General features: G+C 41.7%; 1 protein-coding gene across 4 annotated transcripts; it reads left to right on the top strand.

Moving 5' to 3' along the window:
* Positions 1-10: 10 nt before the first annotated feature.
* Positions 11-20,049, top strand: BRD8 (bromodomain containing 8). Of its 4 annotated transcripts, XM_047778712.1 has the most exons (22): positions 11-142; positions 1,028-1,124; positions 5,537-5,606; positions 6,256-6,305; positions 7,142-7,264; positions 7,376-7,456; positions 7,866-7,930; positions 8,877-9,013; positions 9,553-9,771; positions 10,152-10,296; positions 11,814-12,023; positions 12,433-12,713; positions 13,057-13,509; positions 13,804-13,897; positions 14,095-14,141; positions 14,927-15,141; positions 15,341-15,433; positions 15,631-15,699; positions 16,262-16,439; positions 17,427-17,531; positions 17,990-18,034; positions 19,670-20,049. In XM_047778712.1, the coding sequence occupies exons 1-22, from the start codon at positions 124-126 to the stop codon at positions 19,727-19,729; spliced, it is 2,856 nt and encodes a 951-aa protein (XP_047634668.1). In that variant the 5' UTR covers positions 11-123; the 3' UTR covers positions 19,730-20,049. The 4 variants fall into 4 exon arrangements, with proteins under 4 accessions (XP_047634668.1, XP_047634671.1, XP_047634669.1 ...); XM_047778715.1 differs by lacking the exon at positions 9,553-9,771; XM_047778713.1 differs by lacking the exon at positions 17,990-18,034.
* Positions 20,050-20,728: the final 679 nt, after the last annotated feature.

Raw genomic sequence — 20,728 nt, 5'->3', positions numbered from 1 at the left:
GGAAGCACCACAACCAAACACCGGGACTCTATTTCCCAGAGTTCTTTTTTTTATACTTTCTTTTTTTAAGGCGTAGCGGACGCTGACGCTCTTCCCTCCGGAGTTGGAGACTTCCGAGGCAAAATGGCGGCAGGAACGGGCAGTAAGTATTTGCACCGCCTTTGTGTGGTAAGTCTTTGTAGAGCCGAGGCCAGGCAACGGCATGGAGAGCAGGAGCAGTGATTTGCCTGAGAGCCCAGGGAGGGCAAGAGACTTGAACTCGACGGTGTAGTGAAGCCCAACGGCCGGGGGCCTAGAAGTGTAGTCTTCTCAGTAAGGCCGCCGAGGTTTGAGATAAGCAGCTCAGCGAAATCTTTGTATGTTGGGGAGCTCTGCGGGGTGAGCTGAAAAGGTGCCCTACAGACGGACCGAGACGTTGTGCGCCTTAAGGAATGGCCGGCATCCCAAAGAGTCATTCAGTTTCTGACGAACGTTTATGAGGCCACTACTCACAGAGAAATGGGGAGTTTTAACCGCGAGCTTTTTCTGCCACTGGGGAAATCACATTTCGGGCATCTCAGTCATTTATCTCTGTTTCACGGACTGAATACGGCTTTTAGGCCCGGCCAGGGGAAAGGGGAGGGGTGTTACTGAAAGAAGTAAACAACTTTATGCTAAGAAGGAGGCGGGACGGAGGGGAGGTGGCCGCTCGGAATCCTGGGAAATAAGCCCTTAGGTCCAAAGTGGAATAAAGCGTTTTTTAAAATTGAGTCTTTCGGGGAGCTGCCCTATCTTAATCTGACATTACTTTTTTTTTTTTTAACTAAAGCATTGTGCCCATGGCATTTGAAGGCAAAACATTTTATTTCTTCAAATACCATAGGCACACTGTTTTAGTTAGGTTATTTACTAGAAAGGTGAAGAATCAAGATTTGGTGATAGTAGCTCACGTTGTCCTTATAGGTTGGGATGTTTAGGCTTTTAGTCTTCTCTTTGAGGCTTAGAACTAGTGTCTCAGTGGTTTTCTATAAGTCTTCTCTACTTTCAGAACATAAGCTGCTGAGTACTGGCCCTACAGAGCCATGGTCCATCCGAGAGAAGCTGTGTTTAGCGTCTTCAGTCATGAGGAGTGGAGATCAAAATTGGTAAGGTATCTAGGTTGTCAGCTTTTTTGGGTATTGGAAACTGTTGAGCGTTGTCTTTTTGGTTATAGCTATACTAGTGGGCATAAAATGATATTTCATTGCGGGTTTGATTTGCATTTTTCTGATGACCAATGTTGTTGGAAAACATTTTCTGATGACCAGTGTTGTTGAGTGCTAAGCATCTATTCATGTTTTTATTGTCTATTTGTGTGCCTTTTGGAGTAATTGTCTGCTCAGATCCTTTGGATTATTTTTCATTTTATTATTGAGTTATAAGAATTTTTAATTTATTCTGGACACAAATCCCTTGTCAGATACATGATTTGCAAATACTTCTCCTATTTTGTGTGTTGTCTTTCCACTTTCTTTGGTATTGTTGTTATCTCTTGGTATTGCTTACAGCACAGAAGTTTTTGGTTTTGGTATGTCCAGTTTGTCTATTTTTTATTCTGTGGCTAGTGTTTTTGGTGTCACAGCTAACAACCATTTACTTCTATGTTTTCTTCTAAGAGCTTTTAACTCTCCACATTCAAATCTTTGATCCATTTTGAGATAATTTTTATGAGGTTATAAGGCAGGGTCGCTTGCATGCAACTGTCCTAGGACCTAGTATTTGTTGAAAAGACTATTCTTTTCCTATTGAATTGTCTTGGCATTCAGCATTTAAGTTCCAGAAAGTGGGACTGTCTGCGTCCAGTCTTTTTTGAAACCGGAACAAACTCTTCTCTCTCTCTCTTTTTTTTGGTTTTTTTTTTTTTTTTTTTTTTGGTCTTTTTAGGACAGTACCCTCAGCATATGGAGGTTCCCAGGCTAGGGCTTGAATCAGGACAGCCACAGCAACGTGGGATACGAGCCACATTTGCGGCCTACGCCATAGCTCACGGCAATGCCAGATCCTTTACCCACTGAGTGAAGCCAGGGATCAAACTGCATCCTCATGAATCCTAGTTGGGTTCTTTAAATACTGAGCCATGAAGGGAACTCCCCAGGAAACCTTTTAATTGTCTTAAGCATTCTAATTACTTAAGATACAAATAGGAGTTTGTATGGTATATCTCTACTTCTGTAACCATTCAAATGAGTTTACGAAAGCATCATCACTTGTCACAGTTGGCACTTCCACAATTTTATGTATTCTTCAAATAGCCTTTCAAAGATAAATCCAGGATATTCCAGGTAGCAGCTGTTCTTGAGCCAGTAAACCCTATGACAAAATGAAACATGCTATTTGATAAATCTCAGCTTGACATTAAATATAACTCAATTCAAATATAAACTGAATGAATTTTTACACAAAATATCAGGTAAACTAGATTGAAATAGAATGCAATTTGTATATTTTTTATATTTCTGTTAGAAAAATAGTATAAGAGCACTTAGGTCAAACATAGGGAGTTCCCATTGTGGCTTAGCAAGTTTAGAACCTGCCATAGGACTAGTTGGCAGGGAAAGAGTTAAGATAACTCAGATGAGACCATCAAGGTGTGCCTGACCCAAATGTACCCAAGCTCAGGGCAGTGACCAGCAGGGAAGGAGTGGGTTCTCAGCTTCAGCTCTCACTGTCAGCACATGCCACTGATTAAAATGTTTAGATTCCTGGAGTTCTCATTGTGGCTCAGCAGTAAGGAACCTGACTAGTATCATGAAGATGCAGGTTCGATCCCTGGCCTTGCTCAGTGGGTTAAGGATCCAGTGTTGCTGTGAGCTGTGATGTAGGTTGCAGACGCGGCTCAGATCCCATGTTGCTGTGGCTGTGGTGTAGACCAGCAGCTGTAGCTCTCATTGAACCCCTAGCCTGGGAACCTCTATGTGCCGGCGAGGAAGGAGCAACAGAAAGAAAAAAAAAAACGAGTGGGAATTCCCTGGTGGCTCAGTGGATTGAGGATCCGGTGTTGTTACTGCTATGGCATGAGTTTGATCCCTGGCCTGGGAACTTCTATATGCCATGGTTGCAGCCAAAAGAAGTAAAAAACAACACACACACACAAGAATTTTATCTAAGATAAACTCATGATACAAAATACTGAGTCAAAGAATATATGAGTTTATAAAATTTGCTAAGTATTTCAAATTACCCTCCTCAGAGATTATTTCCATTTATACTCCCTTTGATAATATTTTAAAAGACTTGTTTTTCTATTCTCTGGTTCATGTTACATGTTTGATCTTTGACAGTATAAAAGATGAGAAATAGTTCTCATATCTTTTATTTGCATTTATCCTATGATGAGCGAGTTAAATATCTCCTTGTGTGAAAGAACCGCTTATATTTTCTTTTCTGTAAACTGCTTTTTCCCATTTTTCTATTAGAGTATTAGTCTTTCTTTTTAATTTGGCCAGGGTGGGGCTGGGGAGCGCAGAGAAGTGGCTCCTTTTATATTAGGGAGATTAACCATTTGTCTGCATTTTGAGGTGCATTAAAAAAAAAGCCAAAAACCCAGAGTTCCCGTCATGGCGCAGTGGTTAACGAATCCGACTAGGAACCATGAGGTTGCGGGTTCGATCCCTGCCCTTGCTCAGTGGGTTAACGATCCGGCGTTGCCGTGAGCTGTGGTGTAGGTCACAGACGTGGCTCGGATCCCGTGTTGCTGTGGCTCTGGTGTAGGCCGATGGCTACAGCTCCGATTAGACCCCTAGCCTGGGAACCTCCAGATGCTGCGGGAGCGGCCCAAGAAATGGCAAAAAGACAAAAAACAAACAAACAAACAAACCAAAAACCCAGCATGCTCTTTGATTTTGCTTTTTACATTAAGACTTTCAATATGTAGTTCTGGGTTTTTTTTTTTTTTCCTTTTTCTTTTTTTGACTGTCCAGCAACATATGGAGTTCCTGGGCCAGGGATCAGATCCGAGCTGCAGTTGGGTCCTACGCTGCAGCTGTGCCAACACTGGATCCTTAACCCGCTGTGCCTGGCCAGGGATCAAACCTGCATCCCGGGGCTCCAGAGATGTCACCAGTCCTATTACACCACAGCAGGAACTCCAAAAATGTAGTTTTTTATTAATAATTTTCTTTTACAGTTCCTGGATTTTGTAACATAATTAGAAAGTTCTTTCCTAGTCTGAGGTTATAAAATAATTCTACTTTGATTTCCTCTGTACTTTTGTGGTTAAATTCTTTAAAATATATGCATCTTTGATTGCTTTGGGGGCTTATCTTGGTATAAAGAAAGGTGTAAATTATGGATCAAACTTTACTTTTTGCTGATAACTATTCATATAACAATGTTAAAGTAAACTTTTTATAAAAGTACTCTGTGAAACCATTATCCCCAAACAAAACTGAAAACTCTCTTTAAAGTTGTGAAATATTTCAGCCACATAGAGAAGTGGGGAAAATAATGTAGAGTACCTATGTACCTGGATTTAACAGATCTTAATATTTAGTTATGTTTCCTTCAGCTCTTTTTAAAGAAATAAACATAGACACAGTTGAAGCCCCTTCACACTCTTTCTGCAAGCCATTTCAATCCAACTATTTTCATTTTTGCTCCTTTTTTTTTTGGTCTTTTTTTAGGGCCGCACCTGTGGCACATGAAGGTTCCCAGTCCAGGGGTCTAATCGGAGCTGTAGCTGCTGGCCTACACCAGAGCCACAGCAACACGGGATCCGAGCCACGTCTGTGACCTACACCACAGCTCATGGCAACGCCGGATCCTTAACCCTTGAGCAAGGCCAGGGATTGAACCTGCGTCCTCATGGATGCTAGTCAGATTGGTTTTACACTGAGCCACAACAGGAACTCCTTTTCTGTCTTTTTATCTGTAACTTTTTTGTGCATCATAGCAAAAAAAAAAAAAAATCGCCTTTTTTCAGTTACCATTATGTTATAAATATATTCCATATCACCACATATATTTCATAGTTATTTTTATGGGCTGTTAAATATTTTCCTAAAGATGAAGTGCCAAAAGTTAAACATCCTCTTGCAGGCATTTAGGAGAAACTTCACTGTTCATCAGTCAGATCAAATCTACACGATACTTTCTTCCTGGTGCTTGCTTCTTTTTAAAAAATGGTTTCCTTATGTTACATTCTTAAGAATTAGTAGATCAAAAGATAACTTTTTTGTGTATCTAGAATATTTTACAAATTGCTTTCCAAATGGCAGGTGTTTTCTAAAAGAACCAAAATCAACATAAAAATACTTTGCCAAATGAACAGAAATGATACTTTACTAGGTACCTTCACTTCACTGAAGAAATGCATCACCTAGGAAAACTGTTTACAATGGTGCTTTTCCTCTAAAATGACTTTTCAGTAACTGTGTCATTTTCTATAGTCACATATTCTAGAATACTTCCCCAATGGCTGTTTTTTTACTCCAAAGTTTGTGCTCTAAACCTTGAGCTCTCAGCATACCTTCTTTTTTTTTTCAGTTTGGTATGTGATAAGGCTTTTCTCATTTTGTAGGGTATCAGTTAGCAGAGCAATCAAGCCTTTTGCAGAGCCTGGCCGCCCTCCAGACTGGTTCTCTCAAAAAGTAAGTTCCCAAGTTCCCACTGTTCTTTTAGAGCAGTTGTGAGATGTGAAGTGGGTTCCCTTCCAGATCTGCCCTTTTAATCACAATGCTTTTGGGTCATGAAGAAGAAGAATTGAGGCGACTCTTTTTTCCTATATTTGTCAATCCACCCATGTATGCTCTCATTACAGATATTATGTATCATAATGGTTAAAAGCCCAAGCTGGAAGTTAAACAGATGTGAATTTAATATTACTCCACTTGAAAACTTTGAACATGGTCCTCAGTTTTGTGATTTGTAAAATAGAGATAAACGTTGCTTCGGGATTGCTGTAAAGATTTAGTCGAGGTAATACCTAGAAAGCATTTAGCAAAGTGCCTTGCATATGGTAACTACTCAGTAGGTGTTAGCTATAAATATTGGCTCTTAGCTTGTCTTTCCCAAAATAGACAAACTTCAGGCCAAGAGACTTCCTTTTCTGAGTTATGGTTTTGATTATTTTGTACTAATTTGATTGCTGTCCTAGAAACTAGTCATAGGTAATTTGTTCTCGGAGGAACTACTCACGTCTTAACTATAGCTCCCCTCTCTAAACCTAAGTCTGATGTGTTGAAACTTTGAAAGGTCATTCCTATTTAGGCTTGCTCATATTTTCACTTTTTTCCATAGCATTGTGCTTCCCAGTACTCAGAGCTTCTAGAGACCACTGAGACCCCAAAGTGAGTATAAAACCAGGCACTTGACAGATCTCTTTAGTGGAGAGTATTTGCTTTGGAAGTCTGATGAGTTTTGTTTGTATTTTTGGCTGTGCCCTCAACATGTGAAAGTGCCCTGGCCAAATATCAAACCTGAGCTGCAGCAGCGACCCGCCTTGATGCAGTGACAACACTGGATCCTTAACCTTCTGTGCTGGAAATCCAGCCTGTTTTTTTTTTAATCTATTTATATAGCTTGGTGATAAAAGTATAGTAGAAATTAGAATTCCAGCAGTGGCACAGTGGATTAGGAATCCAACTGTAGTGGCTCAGGTTGATGTGGAGGCACAGGTTTGATCTCCAGATTGGCACACTGGGTTAAGGATCCAGCATTGCCTCAGCTATGGCTCAGATTCAATCCCTGGCCTGGGAACTTCCATATGCTGCAGGCACGGCCATTAACGTATAGTAGGAATTCCTGTTTGTGGCTCAGCAGGTTAAGAACCCAACATAGTGTCTGTGAGGATGCTGGTTCAATCCCTGGCCTCCCTCGGTGGGTTAAGGATCTGGTGTTGCTGAATGCTACTATAGGTTGCACACATAGCTCAGATCCCAGCGTTGCTGTGGCTATGGTGTATGCCAGCACTGTAGCTCTGATTCGACCCCTAGCCCAGAAACTTTGATAGGCCACAGGTGTGGCTATAGAAAGAAAGAAAAAAAAAAAGTATAGTAAAAATTATCTCTGGTTAGGTGGTGGAGGCTCATAGAAAGCAGGTGGGAGTAGGAACACAGATGTTCTCTTATTCAAGTATGTGTCTGTTTTGTGTGTGTGTGTGTGTGTGTTTTAATTTTTTCTATAGACGGAAACGGGGTGAAAAGGGAGAAGTAGTAGAAACTGTTGAAGATGTCATTGTTCGGAAACTGACTGCTGAACGAGTTGAGGAACTCAAGAAAGTGATAAAGGAAACCCAAGAAAAATATAGGTACTTATCAGAGAGAATGTAAAATGGTTGAGACAAATGAGGCTGACTTAATACTAGTCAGAATTTTTTAAATAGATTAAAAAACCCAGTCTATCTACCCTTTTCCTACAGACGGCTGAAAAGAGATGCAGAACTAATTCAAGCTGGGCACATGGACAGCAGACTGGATGAGCTTTGCAATGACATTGCAATGTGGGTTATATTATTCTGTCAATACTCCTTTTTCTCTTTTCACCCTCTTTATTTAAGTAATCTAGCTAATTTCCTACACCTGCCATCCCTTTAGACTTGAGAGATTCTCGAAGGGGGAGGCTGCCCTGGTAGCTGGGGTGGGGGAGGGGGTAGTGAGTCCTAGAAGGTAACATAATAGAACATTTCAATGTGAAAACATAGTTCTAACTTAAAAGTGGATCTAGTTTGCCTGGGTGAAGAACTGGTAGTTAGGCAGCAGATTCAAAATCCCCTATTTTGCTGATAAAGATTTTTCTTTAGAGTTTTTCTTCTGAAAATGCTAGCCTGGCAGAAAATTTCCTCATGAGGGCACTGTCAACTCTGGAGGAGCTACAGCCACCTAGGAACTAACCCTTAATTTTGTCTTTAGGAAAAAGAAGTTGGAGGAAGAGGAAGCTGAAGTTAAGAGGAAGGCTACAGATGCAGCATATCAGGGTAAGCTGAACCTTGTGAGTCTTTTTAGCAGTTTGTCTGTATAGTACAGCATGCTGATGATAGTTGGAGACTTTGTTAACACAGAATCCACTAATTTCAGTTTACTTGTACACTTTTCTGTGTGTGTCATCCTCTCTTTTACTGGAATAGAAGAGTCCCTTTATGTCCAGGAAGAAACTCTTAAAAAATGACCTCTGCCCAGATCTCACTAGACCTGTATTCTTTTAGGATACGAAGGCCTGATAGTAAGATATTGAACATAATCAAGGTTTTAGAAGGTAAAGCCTGTACGAAGATTGATAGTAGTTCAGTCATTGGTTAAAGGGAGGAACTTAAGCATTTGTAACTCTGGGGATACATGCTCTCCGCCAGTGAGGTTCTTCCCTCTTGTTAAAAGCAGAATCTTAAGTTGTCGAAGATACTGAGGGGTGTTTAAACCTTTCCTGCTCCAAGGACCTTTGGGTTAAACAAATTTGCTTAGGGTGAGAATTGCTCACGGAAAAAATTAGGCTAAGAAGTTGAAAAGAAAACTTTCTTTTTTTTTTTTTTTGTCTTTTTGCTATTTCTTTGGGCCGCTCCCTCGGCATATGGAGGTTCCCAGGCTAGGGGTCTAATCAGAGCTGTAGCCGCCAGCCTACGCCAGAGCCACAGCAACGTGGGATCCGAGCCGCGTCTGCGACCTACACCACGGCTCACGGCAACGCCGGATCCTTAACCCACTGAGCAAGGGCAGGGACTGAACCCGCACCCTCATGCTTCCTAGTCGGATTCGTTAACCACTGCGCCACGACGGGAACTCCAAGAAAACTTTCTAATTCCCAAATTCACAATGCTGCTTTAGTAATGTGGTTTTCCTGTTTGTCCTTTATTTTATAATAGCAGAATGGAATCTAGTTTTATTTGTTTAATCTTTAAGACTCAGAAATTTTTCTTCTTTATGTTCTAGCCCGTCAAGCTGTAAAAACACCCCCTCGGAGGTTACCTACTGTGATGGTCCGCTCTCCCATAGATTCTGCCTCCCCAGGAGGTGATTATCCACTTGGGGACTTGACTGCAACCACCATGGAAGAGGCTACCTCGGGGGTAAGTATACTTCCATCCGTAGGAGTTGATCAGCAAAGGGGCAGTAAGTCAGCAGAGAGATGAGTGATGAGGAAACCACTTTTGGCTTAGAGGCAGTTTCCTCTCTTGACCTGAATGCTAAGGACTCAATTTACCATGTTCTAGGCTCAAAGATAAAAATGGATCTAAAAACATTGAGGTTTTTGACATTTTTAGAGATAGGTAAAAAAATATATTAAGGAATTGTTTTTAAGTGTACTGGTCTTGTGAAATTCCTGGTTAAATGTAGGGTGACTTCTTTATAAATATAGTATTGGTAGTGGGTAAGGAGTTTGTATAAGGCAAGTTGGGTGGAATAGCTGAGTCGTGGGTTTGAGTGGGTGGAAGAGAAAAAAATTATGGGGATGAAAGGTTTGGTTAAGAGTAGGATGGGTACAGGGTTTCTGGGAAATTCCACTCAGAACTAATAAAGTAATAGTTAGACACACTAACCCATCCAGATTAGTAGGGAACCTTCCTCAGTTTGAGAAGTCAGATAAAGGTTCTCTGTTGTCTCTTAGGTAACCCCCGGGACTTTGCCGAGTACCCCAGTCACCTCGTTTCCTGGAATTCCTGACACCCTTCCTCCAGGCTCTGCACCCTTAGAAGCCCCCATGACCCCAGTAACAGATGATTCACCCCAGAAAAAGATGCTTGGACAGAAAGCAACTCCACCCCCCTCCCCTCTGCTGTCAGAGCTCTTGAAGAAGGGCAGCCTCCTGCCTACTAGCCCCAGACTGGTATGGAGACTTCTGTGGGTGTTTGAGAGCTGTGGTGATTTAGTACTTTGGAAGGGAGTGCCTGTGACCTAAAATATAACATGGAAAAAAAAAGTTCAAAAGAGGAAGAGATCTCCTAGTTAAATGTTAATTTGAAGCAAAACAAAATAAAATAGTTGGTAGTAACCTCGGGTCCTAAGATATCTAAAACCATAATTATTTTGGTTCTCTTCTCTTGTCGAATAAGTTTTGAAAATGAGACTTTCCCTTGGGTCTGCAATTATTTTCTTTGGCTATTAACTTTTAGTTTCATGAAGTTTGGTCAACTGCTGGAGCTTTTTTGGGAAGTGGTAATAGAGGAAAGCTTGAGTGTAGCCTTCACCTCTATTCTTCCCTGGTAGGTCAATGAGAGTGAAATGGCTGTAACTTCTGGACACCTGAACAATACAGGTGTTCTCTTGGAGGTAGGCGGGGTCCTTCCCATGATTCATGGTGGGGAGATGCAGCAAACACCCAACACTGTTGCAGCCTCCACTGCTGCCTCAGGTAAGTCACTACTTTTCCATTATCTACTTTTATTTCAGAGATGTTGGTCTTGGCTTTGACTGTCCTTGGTTTCTAGCCTTTGTTACCAGGCAACTGTGAATCCTAGATTTAAAGCCCAACCTTGGAGCTATTTTGCAAACTGTTAAACCACATGGTGCTTGAGATCGTAAATCCGTTCCACCTTTAAAATTCTGTCATTCTGGATGACCACAGCATAGATAATGATGAGAGGAATAGTGAAGTTAGCAGTGAAGCTGCAGGAGTTCCCGTCGTGGCTCAGCGATTAACGTACCCAGCTAGCATCCAAGAGGACATGGGTTCGATCCCTGACCTCGATTCAGTGGATTAAGGATCCGGCATTGCCGTGAGTTGTGGTGTAGGTCGCAGATGTGGCTCGGATCTGGTGTTGCTGTGACTGGTGTAGGCCAGCAGCTTCAGCTCTGATTCAACCCCTAGCCTGTGAACCTCCATAGGCTGCCGGTGTAGCCCTAAAAAGAGACAATAAATAATAGTGAAGCTGCAAAATCACAGAAGGGTGTTAGAGATACCTGAGACTATAGCATAGGGGGATAAGATTTGGAGCTAGAAAACTAGACTTGAGTCTTAGGCCCGCTACTAGTTTTGTGGCTTGGATAGGTAACTCATGATCCTCAGTTTTCCTCTTTTAACAACTATAATGTGTATATTTCACAAGGAGGTAATGAGAATTAAATGAGGTAGAAAACATAAAGCAAAAAAAAAGTTTTTCCAAGTAACTAAACATTGGTAGTCTCCTCATGGCTCAGTGGGTTAAGAATCTAGTGCTGTCACTGCAGTGGCTTGAGTCACTGCTGTGGCACTGGTTTGATCCCTGGCCCAGGAACTTCCATGTGTCACAGATGAGGCCCAAACAAAAAGCAAACCCAAAAAACCACATTAGATTTTGGTATTTGAATTTTGTTGAATTCACGTGGCTTGTAGTATACTTAACTTCAGTAGGAGTGATAGATTTATTCATACCATTTTTTTTTTTTTACTTTTAATTACCATTAAGTTTTCATATGAGTTCTGTGTTCTAGTGCTTTGAATCATTCCTGACTTGGCAGAAGATACTAAGTAAGGTTTGAAAAAGTGAGGATAGATAATGAGCTATTCATCAGAGGAGTTGCTTTCATCCTTTGAGACTAAAAATTTTCTTGGTTGAGTCTTTTTTTTTTGGTTTTTAAGGCTGTACCTGCAGCATATGGAAGTTCCCAGGCTAGGGGTCGAATCAGAGCTGCAGCTGCCAGCCTATACCACAGCCACGCCAGATCCGAGCTGTGTCTGCAGCCTATACCATAACTCATAGATCCAGCAACGCTGGATCCCTAACCCACTGAGTAAGGCCAGGGATTAAACCTGCATCCTCACGGATACTAGTTGGGTTCATAACCCGCTGAACCACAATGGGAACTCCGTGGTTGAGGCTTAAAGTGGTTATTGTTTACTTCTTATTTTTGTGCTTTCTTCTTACTTCATTTTGTGTATCTCTTTGTTAGGTGCTCCCACTCTTTCTAGGCTTTTAGAAGCTGGTCCTACACAGTTCACCACACCTCTTGCTTCCTTCACTACTGTTGCCAGTGAACCTCCAGTTAAACTTGTGCCGCCTCCTGTAGAGTCTGTGTCCCAAGCTACCATTGTTATGATGCCTGCACTGCCAGCACCATCCTCTGCTCCTGCTGTTGCTACTCCTGAGAGTGTAGCTCCAGGTGCGTCTCTGACCTACTTTCTGAGCAGTCACTAGATCGAAAATTTCATTTTGAGCTTCAGTTAGAGAAAGGTGACCAAGAGCATCAGCTCTAATTCAGATACTTCAATTCTTTTCTCCATGGACATATGTCATTCTTATCCTTAGGAAAATAGGATGCAAGAAGAGGTGGTTGGACATTTTATGTGATGAGGGGGAAAGGCTAAACGTCCTCACATGAATGGGCTTGAGAAGGTGTTCTCATCTTTCTGTATAAAATGGGGAGAAGAAAACATAGGCCCATGTGAGATAACTTTTACTGAGCTAAAGTGTATGGGTCTTGACATCTGTCTACAGCTTTGATTTGATCTCCAGGTGGGCAGTTGTTACCAAATAAGCTTCTGAGATGCTTTTCTTTTTCTGTTATTCAGTGAGTCAGCCTGACACCTGTGTTCCCATGGAGACTGTAGGGGATCCACATACTGTGACTGTTTCCATGGATAGTAGTGAAATCTCCATGATCATCAATTCTATTAAAGAAGAGTGTTTCCGGTCAGGGGTAGCAGAGGCACCTGGAGGATCAAAGGCCCCTAGCATCGATGGGAAGGAAGATTTAGATCTGGCTGAGAAGATGGATATTGCTGTGTCTTATACAGGTGAAGAGCTGGACTTTGAGACTGTTGGGGACATCATTGCCATCATTGAGGACAAGGTAACTATTCAGCAGAGCCTTAAAGAATGTCTCATGGGTCCTACATAGGCTTCTCTCCTCAGACTTTCCTTGCCCTTTGCGGTAAGAATTACATAAACAACTCTCCTGCTTCTGCCATTCTCCATCTCTGTAGTCCCAGAGCCCTTTGGTGCTGACATGCTAGTCCTCTTCCCCAGCCATCCCTGTGTTACTGATTTGCACTGGACAGATATTCCTGTCCATTGGTTGCTTTTACTACATGGAAAAGATGGAGAGAGTTGCTGCAGATTCAGGCCATCTCATTTGGTGCTGAGGGACTTGGGCTTCTTCCTGTGACTTCAACAGTGTATGTATTATTGGACAGGTAGATGATCATCCTGAAGTGCTGGATGTGGCAGCAGTGGAAGCAGCATTGTCATTCTGTGAAGAGAATGATGATCCCCAGTCCCTGCCTGGCCCTTGGGAGCACCCCATCCAGCAGGAAAGGGACAAGACAGTACCTCTCCCTGCACCAGAGATGACAGTCAAGCAAGAGAGGCTGGACTTTGAAGAGACGGAAAGCAAAGGAATCCATGAACTGGTGGACCTCAGGGAGCCGAGTGTTGAAATCAAAATGGAACCTACAGAACCAGAGCAAGGCATTTCAGGACCTGAAATAGTAGCTGGGGTTGTTCCACCCCCAAGTATGGAGCCACCAGAACTCAGGAGTCAGGACTTAAATGAGGAACCCAGAAGTACTACAACTGGAGAGATTACTGAAGCAGATGTTTCCAGTAGGAAAGGCGATGAGACTTCACTTAGAACGGTGAAGACAGAGGTATTTAAGATCAGGGCCTGGGAGGATGGAGGGTTATACCTTAGGTAAGAAGTGACAGTTTAGGCCTTTGGTTTTCCTGTTCCATGCTTGGTGACTGACATGTTGATGTGTCCAAAGCCCAAAGATGTAATCGGTGCTTTATATAAATACCCTTTTCCTATTAAGGTAGCCATTAGAATTGTATTACTGGGTAGGACTTAGACTTTCTTTTATAGTCTCACTAACATTGAAGAATAAAGTGTAAACTGTAGTGATTTACCAGTACTTAGGGTTTTTGTTCTTTTTGGTCTTCAGGCATCCCCCGAAAGCATGTTGTCTCCATCACATGGATCAAATCCCATTGAAGATCCTTTAGAGTCAGAGACTCAGCACAAGTTTGAAATGTCAGGTAAATATTAAAGCCAGGAAATCTGTACTCTGTAACTTTAAATCACTTGCTCTGGCTTCTAAGGGATTGTGGGTTGTGGGCAAGCAGAGGAGGTAGAATAGGTCAGCATGGAAAGGAGAGCTGCAGGGGATTATTGTCCATAGGAAGGGGAAGGCTAAGGTGGAAAAATCTTCAGGTAGTCTTTCTCTCCTCTGCAGACTCATTGAAAGAAGAATCAGGGACTATTTTTGGAAGCCAGATAAAGGTATTTCAGACTTTTCTTTATTCCTCTTGCTGTGTACTAGATTTTCCTATATAGCAATACCTTTTTAATGAATTTCAGTGAACTCACATCTTTATTCTCTGAGATGAGACTGGTTAAGGAGTTGCATGGAGAAAAGCTGCAGTGCTAGTCAGGCCTAGTGGGAGTGGCATGGCAACATGTGCTTCCCATCTGAAAGAACTTGTGAACGTCACTCAGACCTTTCTTCACATATAGTGCACGAAGAAGCTTTGATACATCCAGGGTGATTTGGAGTCAGTAGGGATACCAGAGCGAGGGAGAGCATATAAAAAAATCAGATTATTAATTGTACCATCCAGAGAAAGTCATCCAAAGTTTTCTTTTTAGAATTACTAAAGCGGTAGTAATAACAAACAGACTTAAAGTAATGCGATGTGAGCTTGCTCCATCAGATGAGACACAAAATAAAAACTATTTTTGATAACTTTGTACCCAGGGTCAGAGTTCCTCTCAAGAGCAAGGGGAAAGAAGGAACGCCTCTTAGCTTAGTCTTAAGTAAGTAGCTTTTTTTTTTCTTCCTTTTAAAAAGATCCTGGGTCTTATTCTTTGTCCAGGTTCTAAATTACTTGGTCAGTCAGTGTCTGTAGATAGATGATAGTATAAGTGATAGAGGGCTCAGTCAGGAAACAGTTTGAGGCCATTTTCTAGAACTTATCTAACCCAAAAGACAGATTATGTTTAATGATGCTTTGCTGGATAGCTTTGTTCTCCTTTCTACTTGCTGACTGGAGCACACTGTGTCTAAGGATGCCCCAGGTGAGGATGAGGAGGAAGACGGAGTCAGTGAAGCGGCCAGCCTAGAGGAGCCTAAGGAAGAAGATCAAGGAGAAGGCTATTTGTCAGAAATGGATAATGAACCTCCTGTGAGTGAGAGTGACGATGGCTTTAGCATACACAATGCTACGCTGCAGTCCCACACACTGGCAGACTCCATCCCCAGCAGCCCTGCTTCTTCACAGTTGTGAGTATCTGTAATTTTCTGTTTGAGGTCAAGGTAGTAAAGGTGAGAAGCAGGCGAGGCTCTTTTCTTTAGTCTTACTTTTTCATCTTCCCTTTCTTGCCCTGGAACAAATAGTTAAGAAATAATTAGGATTTTTTTTTTTCTTTTTTACTTATGACAAGTGGGACTCCCCTTTTTTTCATTCTTTTTATTTCTCCAGCTCTGTCTGTAGTGAGGATCAGGAAGCTATTCAGGCACAGAAAATCTGGAAGAAAGCTATCATGCTTGTATGGAGAGCTGCAGCTAATCATAGGTAAGTAGGGTTTCCCAATTAGTAGGAGTATTTTCTCCTGCTCCTCCTCATTGTTGGTAACTAGAAAAAAGTCTGAGTAGGCTTAAACAGGATTGAAGGCCTTGACTCCTAAACAGTCTTCAGCTCTTTAGATCAAGTTCCCTCACCTGTACTTCTGAAAGCTAAGTCAGTAATTGTACCATATTCTTTTTGGACAGGTATGCCAATGTCTTCCTGCAGCCTGTCACAGATGACATCGCACCTGGCTACCACAGCATTGTACAGAGGTAAGTCATGATCCATTCAGTATGCTGACTGGCTTGGATTGTAAATTGTCTGGTATTAGTGGATTTTTGCTTTAGACAGAAAATCGAAAGCGCATGTTTTTGGAGTTCTCCTGTAGTGCAGGGGTTAAGGATCTGGTGTTGTCACTTCAGCAGCTTGGATTGCTGCTGTGGTTTGGGTTTGATCTCTAGCCCAGGAACTTCTGCGTGTTTGCCCTGGCAAACAAACAAACAAACAAGAACCTGTAAAGTACATGTTTTTGACGTAAGGATAACCAAGTGCTAAACTAATCATTTCATTGACCAGATTACCAAATTTAAAAGAATTAAGCCCCTTTATTACCTTTCTCAATGCTTATTGTTATTTTTTTTCTCAATGCTTATTATACAGGGCAAATTTGGTTTTTGGTTAAGTGTTTATTTTTGGGGTGAGAATGCAGTGTTTAGGTCCTGGCAGCTTGGACTGAAGATATATGAGGAAGTGTATGTGGTAGTAATATATCCAGGGATCCAATTTAGTCCTTCTCCCCTCTCTGCTCCCATTTTCCCTTGTTGTGTTTTTTAGACCCATGGATTTGTCAACTATTAAGAAAAACATTGAAAATGGACTGATCCGCAGCACAGCCGAATTTCAGCGTGACATTATGCTGATGTTCCAGAATGCTGTGATGTATAATAGCTCAGACCACGATGTCTATCACATGGCAGTAGAAATGCAACGAGATGTCTTGGAGCAGATCCAGGTACTTTGAGGATCCTTAGCGTTTTAAGGATTTGAAATGAAAATATTCAAGCAAAGGATTCTTACTGATGATAGGAAGGGTGTTGTGGTTTTTACTTGGAATACCCAACAGAGCATATGAAGATAAAATTTTGTTCTTGCTATATTCATGTTGGTTTTCTCATCTTGGTTTGGTAAAAGAGTTGTGAGAGAATATGCTACCATTCTTGGGCAAATGTCTTGTCTCCTGAAATTTTTAAATAAAATTTTTAGGGAGTTCCCGTCGTGGCGCAGTGGTTAACGAATCCGACTAGGAACCATGAGGTTGCGGGTTCGGTCCCTGCCCTTGCTCAGTGCGTTGCCGTGAGCTGTGGTGTAGGTCGCAGACATGGCTTGGATCCTGCGTTGCTGTGGCTCTGGCGTAGGCCGGAGGCTACAGCTCTGATTAGACCCCTAGCCTGGGAACCTCCATATGCTGCGGGAGCGGCCCTAGAAATGGCAAAAAGACAAAAAATAAATAAATAAAATAAAATAAAATAAAATATTTATAAAATGGTGAATGTATATTTTTAAACGACGTTAAGTATGTACACGGTAAACAATCAACAAATCTCCTTTCCTTTTATCACAGGGAACCTACTTTTATCCTGTAGTCGTGTTACCAGGCATCCTTTGGAATACTGAACTCAAAGGGATATTATCTGTCTCTGCAGAGTCTGCCAAATTACTTAAATTGCTTAGTGATCTTTGATTTATCTAGTTTTATTATCTTTCTCATTCTTAGAGCATAGAGATTTTGATGCTATATTATAACACCAAGAATTTTCTGATAGTTTAGCGTGCCCAACTAGAATGAAAACCTAATGTGTTAAACTTCTAATGGGTCAAGAGGTATCTGGATGCTTTTTGCAGAAGGATACTCTAATCCTGTTTAGAAAACCTAATGTGTCTTCGTTCTTCCCCTGATGGATCAGGCCTCTAGGACCAACTCTGTTTGTTCTACTTACAGCAATTCTTAGCCACACAGTTGATTATGCAAACATCTGAGTCTGGGATCAGTGCTAAAAGTCTTCGAGGGAGAGATTCTACCCGTAAACAGGATGCTTCAGAGAAGGTGAGGAGAGCAAGGAAGAGCCTGTGTGCCAGTGTTCCAGTGATAGAAGTCCAAAGCATCCGAGGAACCTTATGTTACTACTTAGTACTGCCAGGCTTCTCCATTCCAGTTGTATACAGACATAAGGATTTTTAAATAGCAGTTGTTTGCTCCCACCCAGACATTGAAGAAACCTTCTGTGACTGGAAGGCCCAGTCACATGGGAGAAATTGTGAGCTGAGTGAATGAATTATTATCTCCTTTGAGAGAAATTACTTAGCTTGCAGCATTTGGGGACCATCAGTTCCTGTTCCAGAGGCATAATGGCCCGATTGCTTTTGGATCTCTTTCCTCTTATTCTTGAGTTTTAAAATTTTGTCTTTGTGTGTGTGGTGCTTGTGTCTCTGTCCTGAGGTTTGGGGTGCTTGCAGCTGAGAGTTTCCGTGGAACCTGATCAGTGTTTGTTTGTCCTCTAACAGGACAGTGTCCCCATGGGCTCTCCTGCCTTCCTTCTCTCTCTCTTTGTAAGTATTGAATGGCTGCAAGGGGTGGTGTTGCCACAAAGATTCTCAGCTCTTGCTGGGGGTGGGTGGCAGAGGGAAATCCAACATGCAGACTGTGGCAGTGTCTTAAACTTGTGTTTATTCTAGTCATTGAATAAGAAACTGTCTCTTCTGCATTCCTGTCTTTCTGCATGTGTGTGTGTGTGTGGGCTGGGTAGGGACTGTTCATGCCTTCACTGAGCTGAAATGAGGTATTGGTAAGGATCTAGGATGCACCTGCTCCTCATTTCTTGACTCCACCTTTTTGACAGTTTTTTCCTTACAAACAGATTACTCAGAGCAGCAGCTGCTAGCTGGCTTTTAAAAAGTGTTCCTCATACTCACAGATACTCAACACATGGTTTTCTTCTTTCCCCTGCAAGAGTAATGTACAATACACAAACATTCAGTAAAATTTAAGATCTCAGTCACATGACCACTACATACAGTAGTGGATGGTGAAATTAGAGTTAAGTTTGGTAAATCTAGCCTAAAGACTTCTATTCTTTTCCTCCGTGTATTGAACAACCCTCTCACTCTGCTTTGTTTGTTAAGAGTCACTCAGTCATTGATGTAATAGAAGGATATCATACTAGAAAACCATATGATCTTAAAACTCCCTGGATTATTTCTTGAAGCCCTATTTTCCTCATCTTTGTGACAGAGGTAATATAATGAGGTACCTGTCCAGCCTACCTCACAGGGATGTTGTGAGGATAAAATGAGATAATATCTATGGAACTGGCTTGAAAAAAAAAAGTAAAATGTTATATAAATGCAAGGGTGGTATTTTTTATACTTAGAGTTGCCTCAAAGGCAACTTGTGTTCATGAGCTCTAAGAATTTTAGTGTCCTTGCACATTAGAAATGTAAAAATGGTCTGGCCCAGCAAAAGTGTTTACTAGCTCCTCTTGCCTACAGGCTTTAGCCTGTACCACAGACAGGACACTGTAATCTCCATTCTTTCTTACTGGTCAGCAACGGTGACTCTGGATTCCCAAGCTCTTGGCTGGCTGTTGCAGGCTGGTTAATAGAATCTTTTATCTATTGAAGACAGCAAAGTATTGCACAAGAGGAAGGAGCTGGGCTGCAGGGAGAGAGCAGCAGATGGAAAGAAGCCTTCTGATTGTCCTGATCTCATGGAGAACAACTCAGGAGGTGCTAGGGAACTAGTGCCAGGGTCAGTCTGCAGGAAAGGCCTTTCTTATAGGGACCAACAGCTGGACAGGTATGTTAGCCAAGAATCTCACTATCCACTGCCCTCTCTGACTCTCCCACCCTTCTTTTACTTTTCCTGTTCCTTTGCACATGATTTGGGGCCTGGGTGGGATGACTTGGAGTCATTCTGTGGGAACCCCAGGAGAGCTCCAGTGACCTCTGTGGTGGGCAGGAGCAAGATCCTCTGTCCTACGTTTCTTCTCACACACTACGATCAGGTGCTTTTTAGCCCACACTGTGGGAAGACAGATTTATGTCACTTATTTCCTTGATTTTTCTGCTGATTCTCTCCCCTCTCTCCCAAGAAACCAAATCCCCAGCATTCTTGTTGCACCTTCTCTCTCAACTCATAACCAACTCATGCTCCCCCTTTTTTTTTTTTGTCTGCCTGTCATCTAGGATGGGGGAACAAGGGGGCGCCGCTGTGCCATTGAAGCAGATATGAAGATGAAAAAGTGAAGCCTGAGTGTCCACATTGGGCTAAACCTGAAATAGAAGTAAAGGTAGAGCTTGGGCTTGTGGGCCCAGTTCCAGAAGTGGAAGTTGCAGAAGAGGAGGTGCCTGGGCCACGTGACATGAGCTGGAGAAGTCTCTCTCAGAGAGTTGGAGTAGCACAATTGCCTGTTTTAGGGCAAAAATCACGGGCTGTGTTAATGTCCTGATGTGTTGCTAGCAGATGTAGCTAGTTTGTACTGTCTTGTGAAGTGTACAGACCTTAAAGAAAAAACCAAAACCTATGAAGTGTGTATGTACACAATAAACTCTGAAAGCAAAGAAAACTCTAGGCTTTGGTGTGTTCTTTGTTTGTGTGTGACTTATGATTTCTTCTACATGATAATTTTGTCATTCGTGGAAATGAGATTGTTAAAAGTGTTGCAGTGTGAAGTAAGGACTGTCTTATTTCGCTTTTCTTGAGTGTTTGGGAGAACTTAAGGCTTTAAGAATTCTATTCATGTCATTGCCTAGAGAAGATTAGAGTGTGAGTATAGGTGGCATCTTTATCCTTGACATTTGTCCGATTTACTACTGTCTTTGCAGGTGGTATTTTTTGAATAGTGTATTATTTTCTTTCTGTTTCTCTGTGTAGGATTCATGTATATTTTAGAATTCATAACATTGCTATTTGAAGGCTAAACTCAGTATTAAATTTATCACCTGTTTATTCCAGCTTCTGTTAGTAAGTAAAAATTATATCATGAACTAGTTATGAGCTTATTATAAAAAGATGGAGATTAATATATTGTCTAGTATTTTGAGCCTTCATGAGAAAGATATGAAACTTTATGTTTATATATGATCATGAGTTGGGAGCTTTTTGCATTAAGTAAAACTACTGTAAAGCTTGTTAGGATGCTAAGGAAGTAGAAGGTGCAGTCTTTATGAGGTGAAAGGAATTCAGTCAATCCAGGAGTTAGAAGAATAAATACAATTACACTGTATTCCCAAAGTAGTGTACAA

This window comes from Phacochoerus africanus, chromosome 4 (assembly GCF_016906955.1).
Source record: "Phacochoerus africanus isolate WHEZ1 chromosome 4, ROS_Pafr_v1, whole genome shotgun sequence".
In the NCBI taxonomy this organism is placed as follows: domain Eukaryota; kingdom Metazoa; phylum Chordata; class Mammalia; order Artiodactyla; family Suidae; genus Phacochoerus; species Phacochoerus africanus.
This window is presented reverse-complemented; position numbering and strand designations above follow the sequence as displayed.

Excerpts from the sequence above, each read along its gene's own strand:
- BRD8 (XM_047778712.1), top strand. Across the intron at positions 7,457-7,865 it reads CTTTGCAATGACATTGCAAT|GAAAAAGAAGTTGGAGGAAG; the intron begins GTGGGTTATATT and ends TTTTGTCTTTAG. Across the intron at positions 13,510-13,803 it reads TTAGAACGGTGAAGACAGAG|GCATCCCCCGAAAGCATGTT; the intron begins GTATTTAAGATC and ends TTTGGTCTTCAG.